Source organism: Lemur catta, chromosome 10 (genome assembly GCF_020740605.2).
Source record: "Lemur catta isolate mLemCat1 chromosome 10, mLemCat1.pri, whole genome shotgun sequence".
Lineage (NCBI taxonomy): Eukaryota > Metazoa > Chordata > Mammalia > Primates > Lemuridae > Lemur > Lemur catta.
In genome coordinates this window covers 52,612,690-52,637,804 of record NC_059137.1, presented here as the reverse complement: position 1 = coordinate 52,637,804, position 25,115 = coordinate 52,612,690, and the positions used below count along the sequence as shown (strand labels likewise).

At 31.8% G+C, this 25,115-nt stretch overlaps 1 protein-coding gene across 2 annotated transcripts in view; it reads right to left on the bottom strand.

Moving 5' to 3' along the window:
- The window catches only part of ZDHHC21 (zinc finger DHHC-type palmitoyltransferase 21), a 62,403-nt gene that overhangs the window by 22,387 nt on the left and 14,901 nt on the right, over positions 1-25,115 (bottom strand). For both annotated transcript variants that reach the window (XM_045562764.1, XM_045562765.1), the window contains exons 4-6: positions 24,604-24,702; positions 18,562-18,673; positions 15,013-15,151 (exon numbers count right to left, since the gene is read on the bottom strand). In XM_045562764.1, the coding sequence (XP_045418720.1) occupies positions 15,013-15,151; positions 18,562-18,673; positions 24,604-24,702 (350 nt within the window). The remainder of the gene's footprint in view (positions 1-15,012; positions 15,152-18,561; positions 18,674-24,603; positions 24,703-25,115) is intronic.

The following is a 25,115-nucleotide window of genomic DNA, read 5'->3' as shown; positions in this document are numbered from 1 at the left end:
ATTTCTTTTTTTATTATCCTTAATAGGTTATGTATCCAAGATATGCTATACACATAAAATGAGTTGAGGAGAGTTCTCTCTTTTTTCTATTCTTTGAAAGGCTTTGTGTAAAACTGAAATTATTGTTTCCTTTTGCGTTTGATACACCTAGAACACACTAGTAAATCTGTGAATATTCTTTGCAGGAAAAGTTGTAACTACGCACTAATGACTATAGGACTACCCATGTTTCTAATTTCTTCTTAAAGCAATTTTCTTCTTGACGCTATACTATGTTTGAAGATCAGGAAACTCAATAAAACAAAGATGCCAACTATCCAAACTGACCTATGGAACTGATACAATCCTAATAAAAGATCCTCTACCAGCAGAGTACATATTCTACTGGTGGGAGTTTTTTGTTTTGTTTTGGTTTGTAGAAAGTGATAAGCTGTTTCTATATTTCATAGGAAAAAATAAAGAATAGCATAATACTCTTACATGAAAAGAACAAGGTAGGAGGGTCTGCTCTACTGCATGCGTTGTCAACAGGGCCAGTTTTGCCCCAAAGAGGGAGAAAATCGGTTCTTAGAGGGAGAAAAAAATCTTAGCTATTATAATTGTTTGTGGTCCTATACAAAATCAACCTTATCTGACAAAATCTTATTCCTTAGTATTTAACTTGGGGTGGGGGGCGCAGTGAGAGGAGAAAAATGCCTAAAATGGCTCCTTAGCGGGGCAAAGAGAATGAAAAAAAGGTTAAAAAGACTGCTCTACTGGATGATAAGATTATAAAACTACACTTATGATAGTGTGGTATAGCCACAAAGAGAGACAAATAGACCAAGAGACTAGAGAAGAACAAGAAAGAAACACACACATATATGGATCTTGATTTATGACAAAGATGGCACTGTAGAGCAGAGGAGAATTATCTTTTCAATGAATGGTGCTAAATTAACTAGATACTCATCTGTGAAAAAATGAAACCCTGACTTCTATCTCATAAGAATCACAAAAATCAATTACAGGTAGAAATATGAAAGACAGAAAAATACAGTACCTAGATGACAATTTTAAGACACAGAAAGATTTCATAAATTGAATCCAAAAACACTACTCAAAAAGAAAAAGATTGGTAAGTGGAGTGCATTAAAATTAAAAACTTCCGTTCATCAAAAAATATCATTAAGAGAGTCAAAAGGTAAACCACAGAGTAAAAGAAATATTTACAGCACATATAATCAAAAAAGGACTCTAATCTGAAACATCCCACAGGTACCAACAAAAAGTAATATGGGGAAAATGCTTAAACAGGAACACCACCAAACAGTTTATCCATGTGGCCAGTAAATATATGAAAAGCAGCTCAACACCATTAGTCATCAGAGAAATGAAAATTAAAACACAGTGAAGTACTGCTCACATGCACCAAAATGGCTAACATTAAGAATACTTAAACAAGTATTAGTGAGGCTGCGAAGCAACCTAAGTATATACTCTATTGGTAGAGGAGTTTAAATTGGTACAACTATTTTGGAGAATGGTTTAACAGTATCTAAAGCAACATACATATAACCTTTGAGCACTAGCACTTCTAGCTATACATCCAAAGGAAACACATACACATGTACAGCAAGAGACATGAACAAAGTTGCTTATGGTAACATTATTTGTAACCACTAAAAACTAGAAACAATGTAAATGCCCATCAACAGAATGGATTAATTGTTTTATATCAAATGAATACTAAGAATATTTATAGTAATATCCACAATCATGAAAATTAACTATCTAATATATCAAAAAGGATAAATCTTACAAATGTTGCCCAAAAGAGGCATTCGGATAATTCACTGAATTGTTTTTATTTTTATACACTCATTTGTATGTATTACATTTTATAATATAAAATGTATTAAAAGTTCTGATAGGGAAGTATAGAATATAAAAATACCCTTATTACTTTTAGAATAAAACTGAACTCTTTTAAAATACATATAAAAAACAAAATAAAATTGTTATATAAAGCCTATGAAAGGAGAGAGAAAAATATGTCAAATAAGATACAGAAAAGAGAGGGGAAAAAGCGAGAATAAGAGTCAGATCATCTCTCTGACCACATTTATTACTTTCTTCTGGCTTGCTTTCATCCAGCCACACTGGCCTCATTGCTATTTCTCAAGTATATCTAGCAAACTCACCATATCAGGGCTGTTGCATTTGTTTATCTCAGAGAACTCTCTCCCCTGCTATCCACATGCTTCCTCTCTCACTTTCCTCAGGTTTCTGCTTAAATATCACCTTTTCAGAGATTTTTCCTTGACCTAAGTATTCCCTATCTCCTTACCCTATTTTATTTTTTCCATAGTACTTGTCTCCATCTGGTATATATTTATTTCTTTAGTTATTGCTTGTCTCTTTTAGCAGTATGTAAGTTTCTTGAAGATGGGGACTTTTGCCTATCTTATTCAACACGTCATCCCTAGAGCCCAGAATGGGCTCTTGCTCACAGCAGGTGCTCAATATTTATGGAATGAATGAATGAATGAAAATGAAGAAGAAAGTTGGACAAAAGAACAGAGTCTCCTCCCCCAACCTGTGAAGATACAGAGAATATTAATACCTACAAAGACCATTAGAAATAAATACAGAAAAAGAAACATATAAGCAAAATGTACAACAACATAGTTAGTTATGTCCTCACACACAAACCAGCAGAGGAAAGGGCCACTTAGCTGAAATTATATTCCTATATTTCTATCTGGTAATCTTTTATACCATTTAAAATTTGAAAAAAAATGATACAAAACTAGGCAGTAGTGGGGGCACCACCTCTTGGCACAAGCTAAATGAAAATAAGCCAAGAGTCAGATTTGGCTACTTATGATCTAGCAAACAATTTTTCTAATACCTGGTCTGTGAATTCCTTGAGGCCATTTCTTCTTACAATCTTACCTTCTATCCTAATCTCAACTTAAATTCTAAGATTATATCCTATACCTTATCATTTCTACTAACTGTACCCATAATATAATTGCAAGTTCAAGCATGTCACCTTCTGAATACCACCTCCTACCTTCTGAGCTAACTCCCTTGTAGACCATCACTGCTAACAACTTCTCACCCTCAGTGGGACCTCCAATTTGTTGACTCAACTACCATTTCATTGGCTTCCCTCATACATTCAATTCCCTGCTTGTTTACATTCCACGGTCCACTGTTACAACTTCTCTTTCACTAAACCATCAACTTTCTTGACCTTCTTTCTCACCATTGCTTTCCTTTTGCTTGACTGGCTGCTCCTTCATCACCTTTCTTGTTCCTCCTCATCTTTCTGACTTCTAAAATTTAACAGTGCCTACGTTTTGGTCTTCAGACCTCTTTTCTTCTCTATTCATACTTACTCTCTGGGAAATCTGCAATCAGTTTCCATGTTTTTAAATACCATCTTTACCCTGAAAGCTCCCAAATTTATATATCTAGCTCAGATAATTCCATTGAAATCCAGATTCCTACATCTAATTGCTTAGTTAACTAACATCTCTTCCTGATGTCAAATAGCCAAGTAAACATGTGTAAAACCAAAATGTTTAACTTCTTCCTAAAACCCACTTTTCCCTCAAACTACCCTGTCTCAGTAAATAGTATTTCCATTCTTCCAGTTGTTCAGGCCATGAAATCTTGGAATTATCCTTGACTTTTCACTTTCTATTTCATCTCCCACATCCGAATCACCAAATCTTGTTAGCTCTCAAACTATGATGAACCACTTCTCAACATTTCCACCGCTACCATAATCATCTCATCCTTGGACTATATTTTAATAGCCTAGTAGCTGCTCTTCCTGCTGCCATCCTTGTCCCTCAGTTTACTCTTCAAAGAAATTACAGTTTTCTTTCTAAAATATAAATAAGATTGGATAATGGCTGAAAACCCTCCAACAGCTTCCAAAGTCCCAACCACTAAACATCTTAACAAAACAAAGTTTTCATCTCCAATCAAGTCCCTTACTGCTCTCAATTCATCTCCTATAACTGTCCAATTCACTCCATTCAAGACACAGTGGTCTTCCCTTACTGTTCCTTGAAAACGTCAAGCATGCTCCCACCTCAGGGTCTTGGCACTGGTTCCTTCCTCTCCTAGAATGCTCTTCCTCCCCATAACAGTCACTTGCTTGAGTTCCAGGTTTCTGCTCAAGTGTCACTATGTGAAAGACCTTCCCTGACTATATTTTCAATTATCACTCTCCATCCCTGTACCCTGCTATATTATACTTCATAATACTTATCTTGTTTACCATCTATTTATTTATTGCTTGTCTCCTCCAATTAGAATGTAAGCTCCTTGAATACAGGAACTTTGTTTTGGTCACTGCTGCATCCTCAGAGCCTAGAAGAGGAGCCAGTGCACAATTAGGCACTCAATAATATTTACTGAATGACTGAATAAATGTTCTTCGTAATTTTTTAAAATAAACTGTTTTACAAAATATTGCATATAAAATAATAGTTTTTCTATCAATCCCTATAAAACATTATATTATTTATAAGTAGTTTTTTGTGTTTTTATAAGACTAGTCTGAAAAATAACAATATGTGATATATTTGCGATCTTCCTCCTACTTGAAGGGTTTCTCAACCTCAGCACTGACACTTTTGGCTAGATAACACTTTGCTGTAGGGGACTGTCTTACGCATTGTAGGGTATTTGGCAGCAACCCTGGCCTCTGCCCACTAGATGCCAGTAGCACTCCCCCAGTCATGACAACCAAACATGTCTCCAGACATTACCAAATGTCCCCAGAGGGGCAAAGTCTCCGGCCTCCTCACTGAGAACCAGTGCACCAATGGTAAAGGATTTGGCTTTTCATTGTTGCTCAAGAATGGGTTAACTTAGATCACATCTGAAATGTCTAAAGTATACGGATTTGAATTTTCAAAATGATTACAGAACCAACTTTATGTACTGAGGGTAGGCTCATGTAGCAATTACTCTTGCATTAAAATAAATAATTTAAATTTAATCCTAAAATGAAATCCTATTATATCTGTATGGTTATCAGCACTTTTTGGAATGGGCCTTAGCTTAAGTTTACCATATTCTAAAATACAGGCTAAGAAATTACAGGTATATTAGTATATTACCCCCTACAGCCCTCAGTAAAAGGCACTTTTTCAGTCTTAGTACATTCTAATGGATATTAATATCTAAAGGGAAAAGAAATCACTATTTATACCTCTATAATGGCTATCATTGAGTATTCAGATTTATGCAATCAATTTTAGTACAAATATGTATGCAATTGTCTTATACAGCAAATTTCGACTGCCAGGTTCATAGCTGAGAGTAAAATATTTCATAAAAATTATTTTTTCTGCCTTACCATATTTTAGCAGTAAAATGCTAAAAAAGTTGAATCAATTCAATAAGAAAACAGGATAACATATTTTTTTGCTACATTTACCCTTGAATGTAGTGCTACAATGTTTGATAAAAGTAAGAGTGAGACAATAAAATTGCTACCAGGCTTTAATCATTTAAATTCACAGTGACTGAAACAGTCTTATAAAGAAATAAAAACTGCTAAATCTTCTATGCTAAATCCTATAATATTTATAACTATTTGACTATATAAATACATTTAATGAGAACACATATTCAGAAAACCTGGTATTTCAGGGCAAGGACAAGATTTATTATAAGTTTTCTATGTTCCATCTGTCACTAAAAAAGCATAGTGATATATTGACAAATAGACAACTGGTAGAATAACAGACTATTCTTATTTCTTCACAAATATAAACTATCTATCTGACATTATTCCTCTCAAGCAAAAAAAAAAAAAATGTTACTAACAAACGATATCTCTATTAGCATTCCAGGATACATGAACAAAAAAGCCAAATTATTTTCATACTAGAATTAGAAATAATGTTCATCTCATATCAATCTAAATTCCATGATACTCTTGGCTATTCTTCACTACTCTTTCCTCAAATCCAAAAAGCTATATATTTCAGTAATTTTATCCATTCTTCAGTGAACACAATAAGTAAATGACCTTCTAAATATAAATAAAACAATGGTTATTAAGTAAAGCCTGAAATATTTTTTAAATAGCAGAAGTATCCAGGCTAGTTTAAAACTGATTATATGAAAAGATTAAAATAAATTATGAAGAGATTTACCAATATTGAAAGCTATCTACAACTAAGGCTTCTAGCTATTTCCATTCTTTGTTAGCCAAAAGGCTAGGCGAATAATTCTATGGCACAGTTCTGACATCAAATCCCTAGCAACACTATTAGATATCAGCCAATTGGAATAATAATAATGTATCTTCCTAGAGAAGAGTTGGCTGGGCTGCTAAACATTATTTATTTTCCTCTTCTGAATATTGGCAGCATGTCCTTTATTGAAATTCTCTCCCCTCTCTTCCCCTTATGTTATCCTCTTCTCTCATAGCCTTAAATGTAGTTAGTATGTTAGTTTTTGCCCTTTGCATAAAAATAAGTATAAAATAATTAGAAATTATCTAAATCTACCACGTCTTAAAACAATTTAAAAGGTGTAACTTTAGAACTCAAGTGGTATGCCACAATAATTAGCCGTATAATCTCTGACACTGATAGCCACAATTGTTTATTTTTTTAAAAAAACCCTGTATTTTCTCATGTAGAGAAATAGTAAGCATTGCCTACAATATCTGCTTTCCAGTAGGCACATATTCTTAAAAGTATTTTTAACGTACCATAGTGCCTATATAAGATATATTTGACATTCTTTATATTAGACAAACTACTAAAAATGGGTTGTGTTAATGAAAAATGAAAATAGCAAAGTATAAATCTACCAATCAGGAGGCTCCCTGAGCTTTATCTGAAAAGCAGATTTTATGATGCTTTAGTATTTTTTAAATCTGTATTTAAAATAAAAACAAAACAATGCTATAATAATATTGCTAAAAAGTTTCCTGAGGGAAAAATGCAAAAAGTAGTAATGAATAGGATATAGTAATAGCAATAATATGACTTAGGAACAGACAGAAATGGGCCCAAATCACACCTCTGCCAAGTGGTTATTCTGTGAGTGGACAAGTTATTGAACCTCTCTGAATGTCAGTCACCATACCTATGCAATAGAAACTATACTATTTATCCTCTCAGGAATATTTCCAATGAATATGCATTTTTCCACTAATTCAAATAATATACAATCCAGAATAATATAAAAATCATCAAAGTATATAACTATAAAATATTCATAGATCAATATATAATAAATTTAAGAAGGCATACACTTTAAATATAGTGATACCATCCTTTGTATTTAATTAAAAAGCTATAATTTTCTAGCACTGATTTTGGGATACAACCAGTATGCAATAAAATGATATATATTATTATAATTTAATAATATACCACATGACAAGGCATTTGCTTATAAACATTTAAAATAACTATGTGAAATAGTCAAATATAGACCTTGGTCAAAGTTGAAAGCTCATTTTCTTCAATAGCCATGTATTTCATTCATTTAAAATGTCAAATCATTTCCCAATCTATAGGTTTTTAAATCACTACAATGATTTTCATCCCAATAACTAAAGTATGATATCAGTTTCAAGAGGAAATTTTAAATAAATTTTAAATTTTAAGTGTAATTTAACATCATACAATCATGATAAATGCAAATGATGGTCAAACTAATTTAATGTCTAACATTTGAAAAATTTCTCCAAATATCTCATAGCTTATAATCTTTATTGATTTTGTGATTCCAACAAAAATCATTTAATTTATCCCCATTTAATTAGAAAGAAACCTATCACTCAAGTTCCTATAACTTTTCTAAATACACGTTTTCTTTTATACTAATTGAGAATTTAGGGATTTTTAAGTTACTATTTTCAAATAAGATAGTAAATAGTAATCCCTTTTAACTTGGTAGACCTTTTTTAGTATAAGACTTAGAATATAAATCAATATCTACATCTTAAAAAATAAATCCTAAATTTGGGCACCGATTCATGATAAACTATAAATTCCTTATCTCTTACTCTTCATAGTTCTTTCTTCCCTCAAAAAAGGATATAGTCAAATATTTCCTCAAAACTTCACATAGTGAAAACATAGATCTTTGAACATCCATGATAAATGGATATTTTAAAAGTAGAGATTAAGAAGAAATCAAAAGGCATTAAAATAATGGGGCAATTGCAAAGAAATTAAAATAATCCAGCTCAGAAAAAAATTCTCCTGAAAGCAGAAGGGAAGGAGAAGAGTGAAATGGAAGAAAATCAGGCTCCCAATCTGTTCACTTCCCAGAATTTGTGAACAACCTGCTTTCTCTCAACTCTCTCTTTCCCATAAGCATAACCATAACACACCAGTTTTCTACTGAATATACGTTAAGTGCCATTACAGCAATTGTCAAAGGGCAACCTGTTTTTCTCTTTTGTTTAACGAATAAACACTTTCACCTTAAAAATCAAAAAAAGAAAAACAAGAAACTTAACACTTTCTTTTCAGACCCCGAGAATGAGCACTCAGCTCTGGAATTTAAAGATGAGCTAGAAAAGATACTATGCTGCCATCTATCTACCTGAAAGGGTATAAAGAAAATGCAGACTAAAGCTTTTACTTCAGTGTGGCTGACAGAACCCAAGGTCAAAGACCATGTCATTCTTTAACTGTATCATTATTCTCACAAGAAAGATGCACAGTAATCGTTAATACTATCTCCAAAGATAGTTAGGGACCTTTGGGGATCTTATTCCATATCCTAAATAATAGAAAGGATAACAAAGTGAATGAATGAGTTTTCTGACATCATCTAGTCAGCTTTATACACATAATCAAGAGGTGGATATACTTTTTTATTTTTTTGTTTTAGAGAAAAATGAAAGAAACACAGGAAAGGACTTTTAAAAAAAAACATTGATTGAGGCAAGATTGTCTGAAGAATATTCCACTGTAAAACATGTAAAACATTTTAAAAATGTCATTGGTAATAATGGTGACTTTTGTACTGAAATTATTGGTAAATTTTTCTATCTTTAGAAAGAAAAACACAACAAATGCCACCTTCAAAAGAAATGCTATGGTAAGAACAATGTTTTACTCTTTAGCCTTAGAAATATTTGCTATACAGTTGGAATTTTATAATAGATTTGACCTTAAAACCAATTATTTCAATCACTGCCTCAAGCCTTTTGTTGTTTTCTTATCCAGCAATGACTTCCTTCATCTCTTCATTTGGTTAATCTCTACCTAACCTATAAAGTCCACCATGAGCCTCATTCCCTATAGCACAACCGTTCTCAAACCTGCTGGCCACAGTTTTGCACTGCACAACTCCACAGAATACCATCTACATAGGCTATGATGTGAGTCTTGCCTCCTGGAATTATGCAATTAGGCAGCAATGATTAGAATCACCTGGGAAGAAATTTTTAAACAAAATGCTATTGTCACTGACACCTATGAGGGAATAGTTTGTATGAGAACAACCCTCTCACCAAGAACACTATTAAAAGCCAGATGAAATCCAATTAATTAATAAGTAAACAGCTGTTTGAAGATACTGGAAAGTAGCCAAACTATCCAGAACTTAAAAGGCCAAGATCTCAGACAGCAGAAATGCATTAAGGTGACCCTACATTTTGCACTGCTTTTTACCTTAAGGTACCTGCCAATTCATAAGCAGTACTGGATGAAAGACCAAGTAGAACTAGATGCTCAGAGCATTCTGCAATCTCATAGGCCAGGGAAACAATAACTGGAGGGGACAATCCACATTTAACATCTCAGTTTTTCTGTTGAGACCCTTGAAGGACCACACTGTAGGAGAGAAGGCAAACTGAAACTAGTCCTTCACCAAGACAAATCCAGCAACCATAAATCCTTACAAAATATCTATAAATGCAATAAACTATCAAAGAACTGCTATATTAAGACCAATCTTCTGTCATTTAGCATTAGAAATACTTGTTATACAAACCCTTGGTTGAATCAAGATGAGCCTTCTCATGTATTGTCCAAAAAAAAAAAAAAAAAAAAGAGTAAATCACATATGGAAAAAAAACAAACATATCAACCAGATTTTCTATAATTTGTCATATAAAATGGCCAGTATGCAATAAAAACTTATCAGGCATGTCAGAAAACAGAGTAAAATATTTAGAAACTTAGAGAGAGAAAAAATCAACAGAAACAGACCCACAAGGAGATTTCAAAATTGAAGTTATCAGATGTAGACATTAACATAACTTTGATTAAAGTGTTCATGAAAATAGATAACAAAATGGAGAATTTCACCAGAGAAGTGATCTATGAAAAAAAAAAATCAAATGGAAATTCTAAAAGTAAAAAATAAAATAACTGAATTAAGAACTCAATAAAAGAGTTTAACAGTAGATTCGAGCACAGGACCTGATTAGTCAACCAGAGGATAGGTCAACAGAAAATATCCAGACTGAAGCATGGTGGGAAAAAAGAAAAAAAGATAATGAAGAAAATAATGCTAAACATATGCAGTGCAATGAGATCTCCATGTACATATAATTAGAATCTCAGAACTGCAAGATAAAAAGTTGGGCAGAAGTAATATTTGAAGTGATACAGGCCAAGAAATTTCCATAATTTAAGAATGACATTAGGTCACAGATTCAAGATGTTACAGAAACTCCAGCAAAGAAAACACCACCAAATCACATCACAGAATAAATGCTAAAATACAGAGACCAAACAACAACAACAACAACTGTAAAAGCAGCCAGAGAAAACCACACATTTCAATGGAGTAACAATAAGACCAACAACTGACTTTATAACAGAAATGATGGAAACCATAAGACAATGGAATAACATCTTTTCACAACTGAAAGAGTAACTGCCAACCTATAATTCTGTGCTATGCAACAAATCCTTCAAAAATTAGGAAATATTAATAAAAAGTATTTTGAGGTAAATCAAAATGGGAGAATTTGTTCAACAGACTTGTACTAAAAGTCAGAAAATAAAGTAAGGCAAGAAAAGGCTTAAAAATTTATGAAGACATGAAGGACTAGGAAAAGCAATTAGATATGGATAACTCAAAATGAATATTGACCATATAAACAACATATAACATATATAATATTACAACACATAATGTACAAGCAACAATAATATCTTCTTGTCATGTGATTTAGTTCTACATCTATTTTATACCCCACAATACCAAAGATGACAATGGTAGGGTGTATTCTAAGGCCACTGAATTCATTAGATGGACAATGATCCAAGTACTAACTTATATTAGACTGTAAAAACAATCAAGAATGCTTTCATTTCTAGGAAAACTATAAAAAGAAGAGTAAAAGAAAAAGCCATCAGAAGCGAAAATTTGGAATTTTTTTAAACTGAAATTCCAAAACAGGCAACAAAAAGAGAAAAATGGGAGCAAAGAACAGAATGGTTAAACAGAAAATAAATAAAAAGACAATAGAATTAATACCAGTTATACTAAATAAAAATGGACTAAATATTTCAAATTAAAAAACGAAGATTATTAGATTCATTGGGGAAAAAACAATAAAACATCTGCTGTCTACAAAACACATTGAGTCATCAGAACCAAGAAAGGTTGAAAGGAAAAAGACATACCATGAAAACACTAACCAAAAGACAGCTGATATAGCTAAACTAATGACAGGAAAAGAAAACACTATAAGGCAATAATTATTATGAATAAAGAGATATATTTTATAATAATACAAGTGTCAATCTACCATAAAGATATAACAATTCTAAGTTTGTATGCACTCAGTAATACAGCTGCAAATTCTCAATATCTAAATCAATGAAATGACTAGAATTCATTTCAATGTATATTGAGAGCTGAAAATTCATTTGCTTCAGATTCCTGTAATATCTGGGGCTATATAAATTATAAAATACTTTCTACAATTTTAGTTATAATTCTAGTCCTAGAATTTAGCTTTATTCTAGTAAATTTAAGAAAAACACTGCTAATAAACTTCTGTTTTTATGTATTTAAATTTGTATAACGAAATTGTCTTTTCTTATATTGGGAAACATTATGGTAAAGCCCTCTTCTCCACATACCTGACTTGATAATGTATATAAATCACTTCATTCATTCAGAGAATATATTTTAAACAAGATTAAAAACACTGAATTCCTCACTAAGATGCAAAATGATTTTGGAAATATTACAACATAACCTCTTTGAGTTCCCCATTCATCACCCCTAATATGATGGTAATTATAAAAGTACCCCACTTAATACAACAAAGATACTATAAGGCTTAACAGGCTAAAAGAACAATTACTGTTCAGCACTGCTAGACATAAATAACTCTGTCAGATCCCTAGAACTGTTATAATTTACTAAAGTAGCTTTATTATAACAAATGTGAACTAATTATTTTTCATTTGGTAATATTATCGACTAACATACTATGAAGATTACAAGAAAATCGCCTGCATTACTTCTACAACTGTTTCCTCTACAGAAAATCTGGTTTGACTTTTCAAAATCCAACTTGTACTCACTTTTTATATATTTTCTTCCTGGTCTAATTTTTAATCTCTTAATAAACTTTTTCTATGCTGCGGGTCTTTTTTCAACATTCAGTATGCTATACATATACATACACACACACATATATATGCACACTATAGTATATTTAGAGAGTATATATATTCAAAATAACCTATAATCAGCTTCTCCATAAAAAAAGCAATTCTTTCTCTAACTGCCATTAATATCTCCAGTTTCTACCATTCACTTGGAGAGGCAAATCAGTTTGTAATTTGAAATGTCTTAATCCTTCAGTTAAGTATTATCATTACATCCTTATTTGATTATTGGAATTTCCTTAGTCATCAATCTCTCAGTAATAAAGTTATTCTAAAATGGTCTGTAAATTTTTGATAAAAATTAATACGCCAAAGAAAATTGTTCCCTTCTTCTGAGAGCTTTCACTAAAATCAAATACAAGTTTAATGTCTATCATATACCAGATAATTTTATATATATTATCTCATTTGATCTCATTGCTAATCACATTTTAGGAGAAGAAATTACAACTCAGAGAGATTAAATAATGTGCCAAAGGTTACACATGTAATAAGGAAAGCTGGGGTTTGCTCCTAGGTGTGTCTGTTCACAAAGCCAAGATCTGTCCACTACCAGACACTGGCAACTTAATGTAAAGAGCAAGACAGTTAATATTTTAGGCTTTGCAAACCATATAGTCTCTGTCACAACTACTCAACTCTGCTGTTGTAGCACAAAAGCAGCCATGGACAATACAGAAACAAATGAGAGTAGCTGTTTTCCAGTAAAACTTTATTAACAAAAACAGGTAGAGGGCTAAATTTAACTCAAGGCCCACAGTTTGCCAATCCTTGCACTACACTACAATGCATTCCCTCTTAGACAGCCTCTGATAGTTTTTCATTGAGACCACTACATTTTCTTTCTCACTTTTTAAAAAAATATGACCTTAGTCCTACCAAGCAATTTTATTTTCATGCTTTTCTTATTAGGCTCAATTATTTGAAACAGGTTACTCTGGGAAATGTGTATAATCTTTTATATGTTCTAACTATAATACCAATTAAATCTATAAATAAGATAAAATATTTCTAAAACTATAGTACTAGCATGTACTATATTCTCAGCATGAAAATGTTAAATACCTATATTTATTAATAAAATTCTCCCTTTGGAACTTTTTTCAGTTATTAGTATCTAATTTTACTTGCTCAGTAAACATAATCACTACAAGGCCCCACTAATATATTTAGCCAAGCAACAGCAAATATCCTCTTTCAATTAATCAAAATGATCATGTATACTGAAAATATCTAAATATATAGATAGAACTTAAAGACTTTTTTCACTCTCTCTCATCCCAAAATTTAACTGTATGTACCACCACTGTATTTATTTTTTTAAATATAAAATATTTAAACAGTATAAACTGGTATCAATAGGAATAAAAAATTCCCTTCCACATCAAGGGTATAATTCTTTCTCCCCTACCCCCCACTTTGTGTCCTCACATGGATACTTGCATATTCTCTCACTCTTTCTCTCTCTCTCTCTCCCTCTCTCACATACACACACACACACACACACACACACACACACGCACAGTATTTTAAAAAATACAATCCAAGTCCAAATAAAATAGAAAAAATAATTGTCAAAACACATACAAAATCAGCTTGAAATCCCAGCTCTATAACTAAAACCAGTTGAATAATCACTTCCTAGCTTTCTGCCTTCAGTACCTTACTTAACTTCTATTAGTCTCTGTTTCCCCATTTATAAAAATGAGGTGGAGGGGAGAATCATACCTACCTCACGTGGTTGTTGTAGGCATTAAAGTGAGAATGAAAATGAGATGCCCATAGCACAGTGTTGACATATAGTCAAGGAATCAAAAATTCTATTTGATGCTATTATCACCACCACCACCATCACCATTCTGGGCAAGTCTTAACATCTACTGCAGTTCTTCTACAAAATGGGAAAACACTGCCTCAAATAATATAGTTGAAGGATAACTTTTTAAAACATCCTGCAAATTCATCTTATCATTACTGTTAAAAGTCAAAACGGAAAAAGTCCTCTTTCTCAAGAACATAACTGTTCCTTTGAGAGCCTTTAAAAATTAAACTAATTGTATGTTTTTATTCCAGAAAAATAAGAAGTTAACATTTTACCTCTATTTTCATTATTTTAGATATTTTTAAACCAAGACACATACATTGAAAGATTGAATATGTTGATGTCTAAAGAAATCCACTAATAAATAATTACAAATGGATTTGGTTAAAAAGGAATGTCAGACAAGCGTCTACTTTCTCAGTCCCAATATATTTTAAAATTCACCAATTTGGGGATATATTTCTGTTGTTTTTGTTTTTAATCTTCTGCACTAAAAAGAATCACATGTTAATAACTATTGCTACAGCTGCTCTACCATTAGTGCATATAAACATTTCTTACCAAATTACGCTTTTTTAGTGGAAGAAAATAATAATAGTGGCAGAAAGAAAACATCAGTGCGTAGGAAGTAAGAAGTTCAGTGTAGAAACACAACTGCAGAAAAAGCCAATGATTATCTTCACCAACACAATTGTTAATCCTGAAGAAAAAATGAAAAAGAAACAATATTTTAAACGTTAATAAGATGTTCATTTCAGGATCTGTAAGACAAAAAATAAATACAAATAACTTCACCTATGCTTAACTTCATGGAGATACCCTAAAGCCACTCAAACCTAAAACAAAACTGTGCAAAGATATAAATATACCATCTTATATTTGTAAAGCATTACTTTACAAAGGAAGTCCATGTATACGAATGATCCCCCTTCAACTCAACAACCTCAACTCAGGCAGGCAGGAACATAAGATGGTAGTCTCCTTGTCTCATTGATATGGAAACAGAAACAAAGGAATTAAGCCATTAGCCAGAGCACACACAGTCAGCAAAGATGGGTCCAAGAGAGCAAGAACCCTCTTTTCCTGTGTATTACTCTTCCATTACAGCATTTGAGCTGGGGAGACCAATTTGAATGTTCTAAAGTAAAATAGCTTAAACTTGCCACTCTAATGTAACTGCTAAGCCTTTGCAATTTTTTTTTACTACAAAAATCCCTGGTTGCTGAAAATAAAAATGTATTCAAAAGCATTTGCAAATACTTGGAGCCATACTTCCACCAATACAACAGTAAACTCCAGGGAAAAGGATTAATGCTACAATCCAAAAATTTTTAAGGCTAATTTAAGCAGAATATTTTATTATTGTAATTTGTTGTACCCAAATTTTCAAAGTATTTTAAATTCCAGCAGAAAAGCATAGCTCAAAACTACAAATTACCTTGCACAAATGTTTTAATTTCAAAATAGCATTATACCATCACTAAAAAAAAAAGATACAACACGTTCCAGTTGTAAGTTTAAATTGTTCTTTTTAAGGTGTGTCATCAAAGTCAAACAGAACTGAAATGGAAAACCTTGTGGAGACATTTCTTATACTTAAGAAAGAGCATGTGTTTTGTAAACAAGAAAATTTTATTGTGTTTGTTATCTACAAGCAGGGCTATGAGAGAAGTGTGCTTACATATGCACTCAAAAATGCTCTTTAACAGCTGGAACATGAAAGATGGCTTATTCTTGTCCCATCCTTCGTGTCCCCAAAAAGTTTGAGAAACAATTACCTGATCACAGCATTCTTCTTAACCAGAGAGCTTTAAAAAGCACTAAGGTACTCAATCTATATGTAAGAGTTCTTTTTGTAACATTTAAACTACTTAGAAAGAATGATCAGAGCAAGAAATATAGAAAACTTGGAGGCAATCTGAGAATTAGCCTCTATAACTAAAGCTGTTAGGCAATTAAGATAATGCAATTTCTCAAAACATCAAAAATTCTCCTTGCTAACAATTTACACTGTACATTTCCCTTGCTCTCTGAAAATCTCAGAAGTGCTCTATTAGGAAATTCATTCATAAAAATTTCTGAATCTATTTAGGGCCCTTGTCTACCCTCCTTTCTGATACTCCAATCTTTTCTACTTCTCCTTCCCTCCTACCAATATTCTGAAAAGTTGACTAAAATTGTGAAAGCCTAGAAACAGATAAATCATCCCAATGTTAGAATTTAGGTTAAATAGCACTTTCTTTGGTCACCAACAAGTTAGTCCATATCCCTTAAAAATAAACAAATATCACTAATTTCTACAAAAACATTTCCTAGTTGACAGTTTTTTTTAAATTTTAAACTATTGAAAGGAAGCATAAATATCCAACTGCACCATGAACATTTATATTTTTAGTTAATCAAAAACACTACTAGAAAACGTGCTTAAAATTAAGTTTTTCAGTGTGACTACCACTTATCTGAATACATGTTTTATCTAGCTTTTTAAATTGTGTTACTACTGTGATGGCAAATAGATCACTGAGCTTTAGAAAATTACTTGGGAATTAATCTGTTTAAATGCGAGGCACATTTTTTGAACAGCAACTCTATGTCATATACTATGCTATCTTGTTGACAGTCTTAGACAATTTTTTAAACTTTCATATAGTAACAAAGTGCTTTTATCTAAGGTGCTCTTATTTTTTCCTAATCTCAGGAAATTAGCTTATATTTAAATCATCAGTTTATATTCAAAACCAAATTTCCACTAAAAGTTTAGTAATTAGTTGTCTATCAAAACAAGTTATCAAAAATAAGGGAAACTCTAAATTGATCAGCATTATAAGACAAAGCTCTTGAGTCAACTTTAGATAAATGCAGTTATAAATTTAACATATTAACTCCCATGTGAGTTGTATTTAACTCACACTAGTTTTGAGCCTGGGGCCTCATTGAGCATATGTAATTCACATGTTCTCTTTACCTTGGGAGCCGTGTGGTGCGCAGGCAACTCATACTGCCATGCTGTAGCATACCTGTTACGTGATGGCTGGCCCCTGGACAAAACACTGCAAATGGTTTGTGAAAATCTTACTTGTTGATGTCCTTATTGTTACAATTAATATTGACAATTTAATTGACTTAATTGCATATAACTCACCCACAGAAAATAAAATTTGTCATTAAATTGGAAAGAATCGTTGTTTTCAAAGTTTTTATTCTATTTTTGTAATAAAACACTGTGGCCCCAAGGAAAAAATTTTTTTCTATTGTGGCAGTCAATGGGTTAAAAAGCCTATTATGCAGTTAACTTTGTATATATGCATACATGTCTGTACAAATACTCTGTATATAGATAGATCTGTTTATAAAGTGCTATACTATAGCAGTTTAAATATTTATACAGAGATCCAATGCTAGGAAAACAGAATTAAAAACAATATCTTCTTCACAGATTTTTGTGACAGCTTTGAAATGAGTTACAATACAGAGTTCTCACAGCATTTGTTTTCAAAAATTCTATTTCTCAACTGAACATTTTCTTTAATATTACAAGACAGCCCCCTATTGACCAGAATGTTGAAAGTTCAGCAGAATCAGCAAATTATCACTTATATACATCCAATATGTACATAATGCTAATATACATATCTAATACATAATACTTTAAAAGGCTTAAGGGATAACATGGGGCTTTTCAGGGTATTTGAAATATATAATTAATTAAACAAATAGAAAGGAGATGGAAACACTTGGATGTATATGGTTTATCACAACTAGAAATAGCTACTATTTAAGTTCTTCCTACTTGTCAGATACTGTACTAAATGCTTTACATACACTGCCTTGTTTAAAACAAGTACCTTAGTCCTTTTGTATATTTGGTTGCATGTTAATTCTTAGTTTTCTGCTCAAATCTCTCCTTGTTACAAAAGATAGGATTTCTGTGGAAAAATGACTTTCGGAGTTAACAGAACTATATGATCAAATAAAGATATCCTTATTAAGATTTTTTTAAAACCGCATAACTTTAATATAACTTTTGTCTACAGCTAAGTCCTAAGATTTACTTCACTTTTACTACTACTTTTTTTTTACTGAAAGTGAATTATTCTTTTCTTTTCTTACCATGGACAGTGGTGATCCATTCTCCTCACACAGTGGCCACAGCGGCTGCAGTGATGGGAACGCTTTGGTCTCATCAAATTACACTTGTTACATAATTCCCAAAACTCCCTTTCTAGACAAGGAAATTAAAATCGATTTAATGAAGGCAAAAGAGGAACACTAAAATTTAGCAACAAATGTTTAGAGGATTTTTATAGGAAGTCTTCAGTATATATCCCTTAAGAGATTTTTCTTCTTCTAAGCCTCCAGTGTAAACGTGTTTGGCATAAATGTTGCTGTTCTATTTTATGTATGTCTTATTTTGTGTTTTTGTAATTTTAAACACTATAAAAATAAAACACTATTTTTATAGTCAAAGTAAGGGATAAAAAACAATGTATTTGGGCTTTGGACATATTTCTAGAATATAAGTAAAATCCAATGACAAAACCCTAAAGTCCAACCAAATTATTTTATTAAAACATAATTTTATGTAAACCAATTAATTTCTAGAAATTTTATTTTCTAAAGGCTCTAAAGAAGAAATAATGCTGAGTCCTGGTTTTCCTAAACCATTTAATTTTTAAAATATCAATAGATTCATTTGGAACATGTAGAGGAGCAGGCTGAAGAAGGATGGCACGTGGCCTTAAGAGGTATCACAATAGTTTCAGTAATGAAGAAGGTGATAAGAACTTTACTATTTAATGGAAATAAAAGAGTTCTTTACAAAATTATGAACTACCACCAGAAGCAATTCCCTCTGGACTGTAGTGAAAAAGCACACAATGAAGTTCTGTGCTGATAACATGAAGTTTGCATAGAGAAAAGGCATTTGTTTTCTTTATAAATTGCTCTAATCAAACCCAGAAAAACTGTGCATCATTTTCCAAGATAATTGCTTTATTATACAAATATATATTTTTAATATATGTTGATATTTAATTTTAATTTTATAAAATTCTTAAATTTTTATCACTTATGTTTAAACTACCCCATAATCTCACTAAAAGTATGAGCATAGTAAGATTAATCTAACTCCTACATTCAGAGTGAATATTATATTCAGAATGGGACCCTAGCTCACAGCAGGTAATCACTAATGCTTGCCAAACTAGGAAAAGTTTAAAATAAAAAACAATGAAAGATTCTAAATAAACGTAAAGAAGATAATGGTAGGTAGTGTTCGATTTTCTAAAAAGATGTCCTATTTGAAGTCTATTATTTTAGTTTAATGGCCAGGAGTAACATCAACATACTGGAATTTTATATAGTAAAGTGTTAGAAAAACATTCTGCTCTAGATTTCTCTGAAGAAACCTGTATCAAATTAATTGTTCTAACAATATGGAAGTTGAGAAATTATCATTTTAAAAGAAAATCCTCTTTTATTTCTTACAGTTCTTATTTCAATGAAAACTCGTGAGAAAGCAACAATATTAGCTTAATTTAGATACAATTAAACTAGTATTATTTAACTGCAATTGAAATGAAAATTTATTTAATATGTAGCATATTATGATGTCACAAGCATGTCATTTTTTTCCTCTTAGATCAGTGCTACCAAACATCCCAATGTTAAAACTCTGAATTAACACATCTCCATGAATACAGACAGGGAGGAGACTCTCCACAATGAGCCAATTTTTGCTCAAAGGCAACATAAAAACTTTATGTTTGTAAATTAGTCCCTTAAAACATAAATACAGTGTATTCATTATATTCTAGAGAATAAATTCATTTCATATCTAAAATGTTCTATGCTCAGAAAAGAAGAGAGCATTTGGCTATAGTCAGAGAAAGCCTATAATTCTGTAGTCTAGACCACAGATTGGCAAACTATAGTATGCAGGCAAATCCAGTCCACCACCTGTTTTTGTATGATCTGTAAGCTAAGAATAATTTTTACAATTTTAAGTGATTGAAAAAAATAATAATTTGTGACATGTAAAAATCATATGAAATTCAGATTTTAGTATCCATAAACAAAGTTCTATTTGTTATGCCCACTCGTTTACATATTGTCTGTGGCTGCTGTTGTGCTACAGTGGAAGAGCTGAGGAGTTGTGACAGAGACTGTATGGCCCATCAAGCTGAAAATATTTACTATCAGGCCTTGAAGTAAAGAAGTGTTTGCCAGTCTGTGGTCTGGACCCTAAGTTGGTTTAAAGAAAGAGCTTAAACCATTCTTTTAGCTAAAGTGAAGATACCACAGAAGTATCTAAAATGAGAAATACCTAGAAAAAGTTAGTTTCACACACATGCGCAAGCACACGTCCCTGTGTGTTGAGGGCATAAAGAAAAAAATCACTATTGTAAAATTCTATAAATTTAGTTAATCTACAATGTGTTTTGGTCTTTAGTAGCAAGGAAAAAAATCTATCCATCTTTACATATCCTACATATCCATAAAGTATTTTAGTCTTTTCCCTTTTCTTCTTCAGGATTTACTAGTATCCAAATAGGATCTTGGTGACAGATACATTCTGGTGTTTGATGATTACCTACCTAGTTTTGTACTAGCCACCTAATAAAACAAAAGCCTATGGGAAAGAGAATTCAACTGATAATGCATGATAGCTATAGAAAAATTAAAAGCTAACACATACCTATTTTAAGGGACAGAAAAATCAAATCATAAAACAAAAAGACAAACTCCATAAACAACTGAGGCTCCTTAATGTGAGTAAATAGTATCACATTGTTTAATCTGGATCTTTATTAATGCTGTAAATGTCTGAATGTATATAAAGCAATGCTTGGGTTGGTTTTGTATATCCCTCAAAAAGGAAGGAATCACCCTCTATTTGAGTCTTTTAAAAGACTAACATTTTCAGGGCCCCTTTCTGAATTAATATATTTTAAATCATAAAGTAAAGTTTTGGGGAGAAAACTATTACTCAAAACTGCCAAAATCAATACAAGGCTTGGGTCCTAAAAGAGGTTCCCTGACCTAATCAGTTATCAATGTAGGAAATAAATGTCAATGTCTCTTACAGATCATCCTCAGAAAAACAATATAAAAGGGAAGAAAAAAGCAAAACTATAAGTGAATACATTACCCTGATCATTAATAGCTCATACATCCTTATAGCTCAGGTAAAATTTTGAACATAGCATCTAATCATGCTATATTTTTAAAAACATTAGAAGGAAGATTTTGCTCTGTAATAGTGTGTCAAAAAATGGCTCTAGTAATGACAAAAACACTGATGTCAAACATGCAGATTAGGAACTTGATAAAAAGTGTTCTAAAGTTGATTGTGGTGATGGCTGTACAACTCTGTGAATATTCTAAAAGCCACTGAATTATGCACTTTAAATGGGTAAATTATACAGCATATAAATTATACTCAATAAAGCAGTTTTTTAAAAAAGTTAAGAGCTTGAATAAAATCATTTCATAAAATGTGAAAGTAATTAAAGATTAATATTTCTAGCTTAAGGCATTATTTTGTATTTGTTATTTCAAATATGCTTGTGAATAATTCAAATAATATAAATGCATGATGATTTCATTTGACTATTTCATCTACATGCCCAAAAGTTTATAAAATTAAATTCTGGGGATCTTCTTATGGTAAAATGGAATATTCTCTTCCATTCAAATTGCCTCATATTTAGTGGATAACATACCTACTGAAGTCATTCTGTTTAAACAAAAAACAAAGGCATACAAAATATTTCAGAGTAATTCAATAAAAATAGTTAAAATCATAAACATATTAGGACTTTAAGTTTCCTTTTCTGAGGACTTCAAATATATGAAACTGTTCAACTTTCAAACATTTCTGAATACATGGCACTATTCTATAGTTTTGATTCTTTAGGCTATATAATATTTCACTGTTAAAATTTTGTATTTTTTTACTAAGTTAAAATCATATTTACAAAAGAATCAGGTAACCAACATCAAAAAGTATATGAAGACTTAAATTTTCCCCAGAATCATAAAAAAGGTGAATAAAGAGCTGAAATTAACAATCTGTTTATAGATCCATGGTAAAAAGATGAGGGAGACAAGAATCTGGGTCTTCTGAGTCTCTACCACCTCTACAACAACCGGCTGTACGATCCAGGAAGGACAATCTACATTGTCCAGCCTACCTACCTCATAAAATAAACATGAGGGTCATATGATATGAAATATCAAAAGACTTTGGAGAAACACTAAAATATGATAAATACATGCATTTTTTTCAACTGGGCAAAAGGGAAGTTTCTTGGAATCAGTGAAAAAACACAGGCTACATGTCAGCTGAGATAAGATAGTGCACAGACATCCGGTCAGCAAGATGCCATGGTGTCCTCCATCACTACAGTCTACAAACTAAAAGTTGGATGTGGACTCAATTGGCCTGCAGATTTAATTTATTTGGTACTCACAATGTTTTTAATATTTTAAATTAGTTGCCAACCTTTTTTAAAATCATAAACTTCCTCATAAATTTTGGGATTCCCTGTTTTTTCTTCAAAATTTTTAAGATCTAACAATCTAATGGTATGACAACTTCACTGTAGCTGAGTAGAGTCCAACCTAGCCCTTCTCACTGATTTGCAGTGTCTGCAGTACGCAGGCATTTGAGTATTTGACCACTGCAAATTAAGAGTTCGACAGAAATGGATCCTGAGTTAGAAAAAACCTGCTTCTTTGATTTTCTGGAGCCACTGGATTTTATAGTTCAAATAGATAACACATGCATGCAATATTTTAGAGAGCTTTTGGATAGGACAATTGGGAAGAAGAGGGAGTTTGTACAGACTGCAGAGTGCCAACCTCCTCAACCCCGTCCCTGCCTCGAGACAGACACACATACACAAACACACACACATGCACACACCCACACAAACTGCTAAGTGACAATGCTACTGTTTCTATTAGTTAATAAAAACTAAATATTCAATATGGTGTTCAAAAACTTCTATAGCTACATAAACATCAGTTTAATAGTCCCATTTAATCTCTAAATTTGCAGGGCCAAACAAGACCCTTAAATGATGGGTCTTGAAACACAACAATCAGGATTTAAGAAAGGCTCTATAAGTGACTTGTCACTTAACCTAATTTCACAAGGTATTACTGCATTGGTTCCCAAACTTTGCTATACACTGGAATCACCCGGATTCTTTCAAAAATACTGATACCTGGCTCCTACCCCCCAGGCATTCTGATTTACTTTTTTGGGGTTAGACGTGGACATTGAGATTTTCACAAGCTCGCCAGATGATTCTAATATGTAGCAAGTTTGGAAGCCACTAAATTATTATAAAAAGTATTCTAGTTCTATTAATATAATGTACTTCATAGACATACAAATTTCTTACTAGAAGAAAGTGCAGAGTTCTCCAAGCTTATATAGCAAATAGTCAAAAAGTAAGACTCAAAGAGGAAAGAAGACAAACGAGGTTGTACTATATCTAATATGTAATAAAATAAGCAATACATTTTCAATTCATTTTTGTGGTTTCAATGGTTATTATCCAATAGGGGGATCAAAAATCACCTTCAACTGACACTAGAGTAAAAGGTTTTCAAATTTTTTATTGAATTGCTAGAACTTGGAAAAATATAGGCAATCATATCCATAATATTACAAATATTTACTCCAAGCAATGTTATATTTACAAAATAATGAGGTAAGTGGCAACATCAACAAAATTCCTTTGTTAAGTAAAAATATAATTTCTCAGATAATTGTATATCATTCAACAAATATTTACTGAGCATCTAAATGACAGAGATTCTTCTGGACACTAGGGATACAGCAGTGAACAAATGAACAAAACAAAAAATCTGCACCTTCACAGAGCTTTTATATAATAAATCTAGAATGGGAGGATGGAGACAAACAAATAAGTAAACTGAAAAGGAGAGCCAGGAAGTCAGGGGAGATTGCAATTTTAAATAGAGAAGTCTAGAGAAGAAACACATGAGCGAAGACTTAAAAGTGGTGTTAGATGACATGCATAACTATTAATAACATATATTTAAGGGAATAAAATATATTAATAAAGATAATAATCTTGGCACCAACAAAACTGATAAATCAGAAGAGTACCATACCTCCATGTGGGATCTTAGGGTTCTCAGGGAGTCTTCCTGGATCAGTTATTGAGGCCCTCACTAAGGCAACCAGACAAAATATGGCAATGCCATAGAATACTTTAAAAATAAATGAAATAAATAAATTAGTCATTTATCCTTCAAAATAGTTTATCAACAAGCATATTTAAAGTTTAAAATGTACATTTTAATCAACATCATCAGGATAAATAATTTTCAAAAGGTAAGATGGAAAAATTAAATCACTAATTGAGTTTACTCACCAAATAATACTGCCAAGAGGACTATCTTAAACACAATAATTTAAAATATTATTTTGCATGAAAATAATTGATAAATTTACTATAAATCAGATTATTTACTAACACTGATTCCCCATTTATACCATTATTATGGTATAAATAAATGAGCTCCCTTTTAATTACTATATATACTATATTTGAAAGGATCAAAATGCCATTTTAAAAAATTTTCTACAATTAAACTTTTCCATTAACTGGCTATCTTTAAAA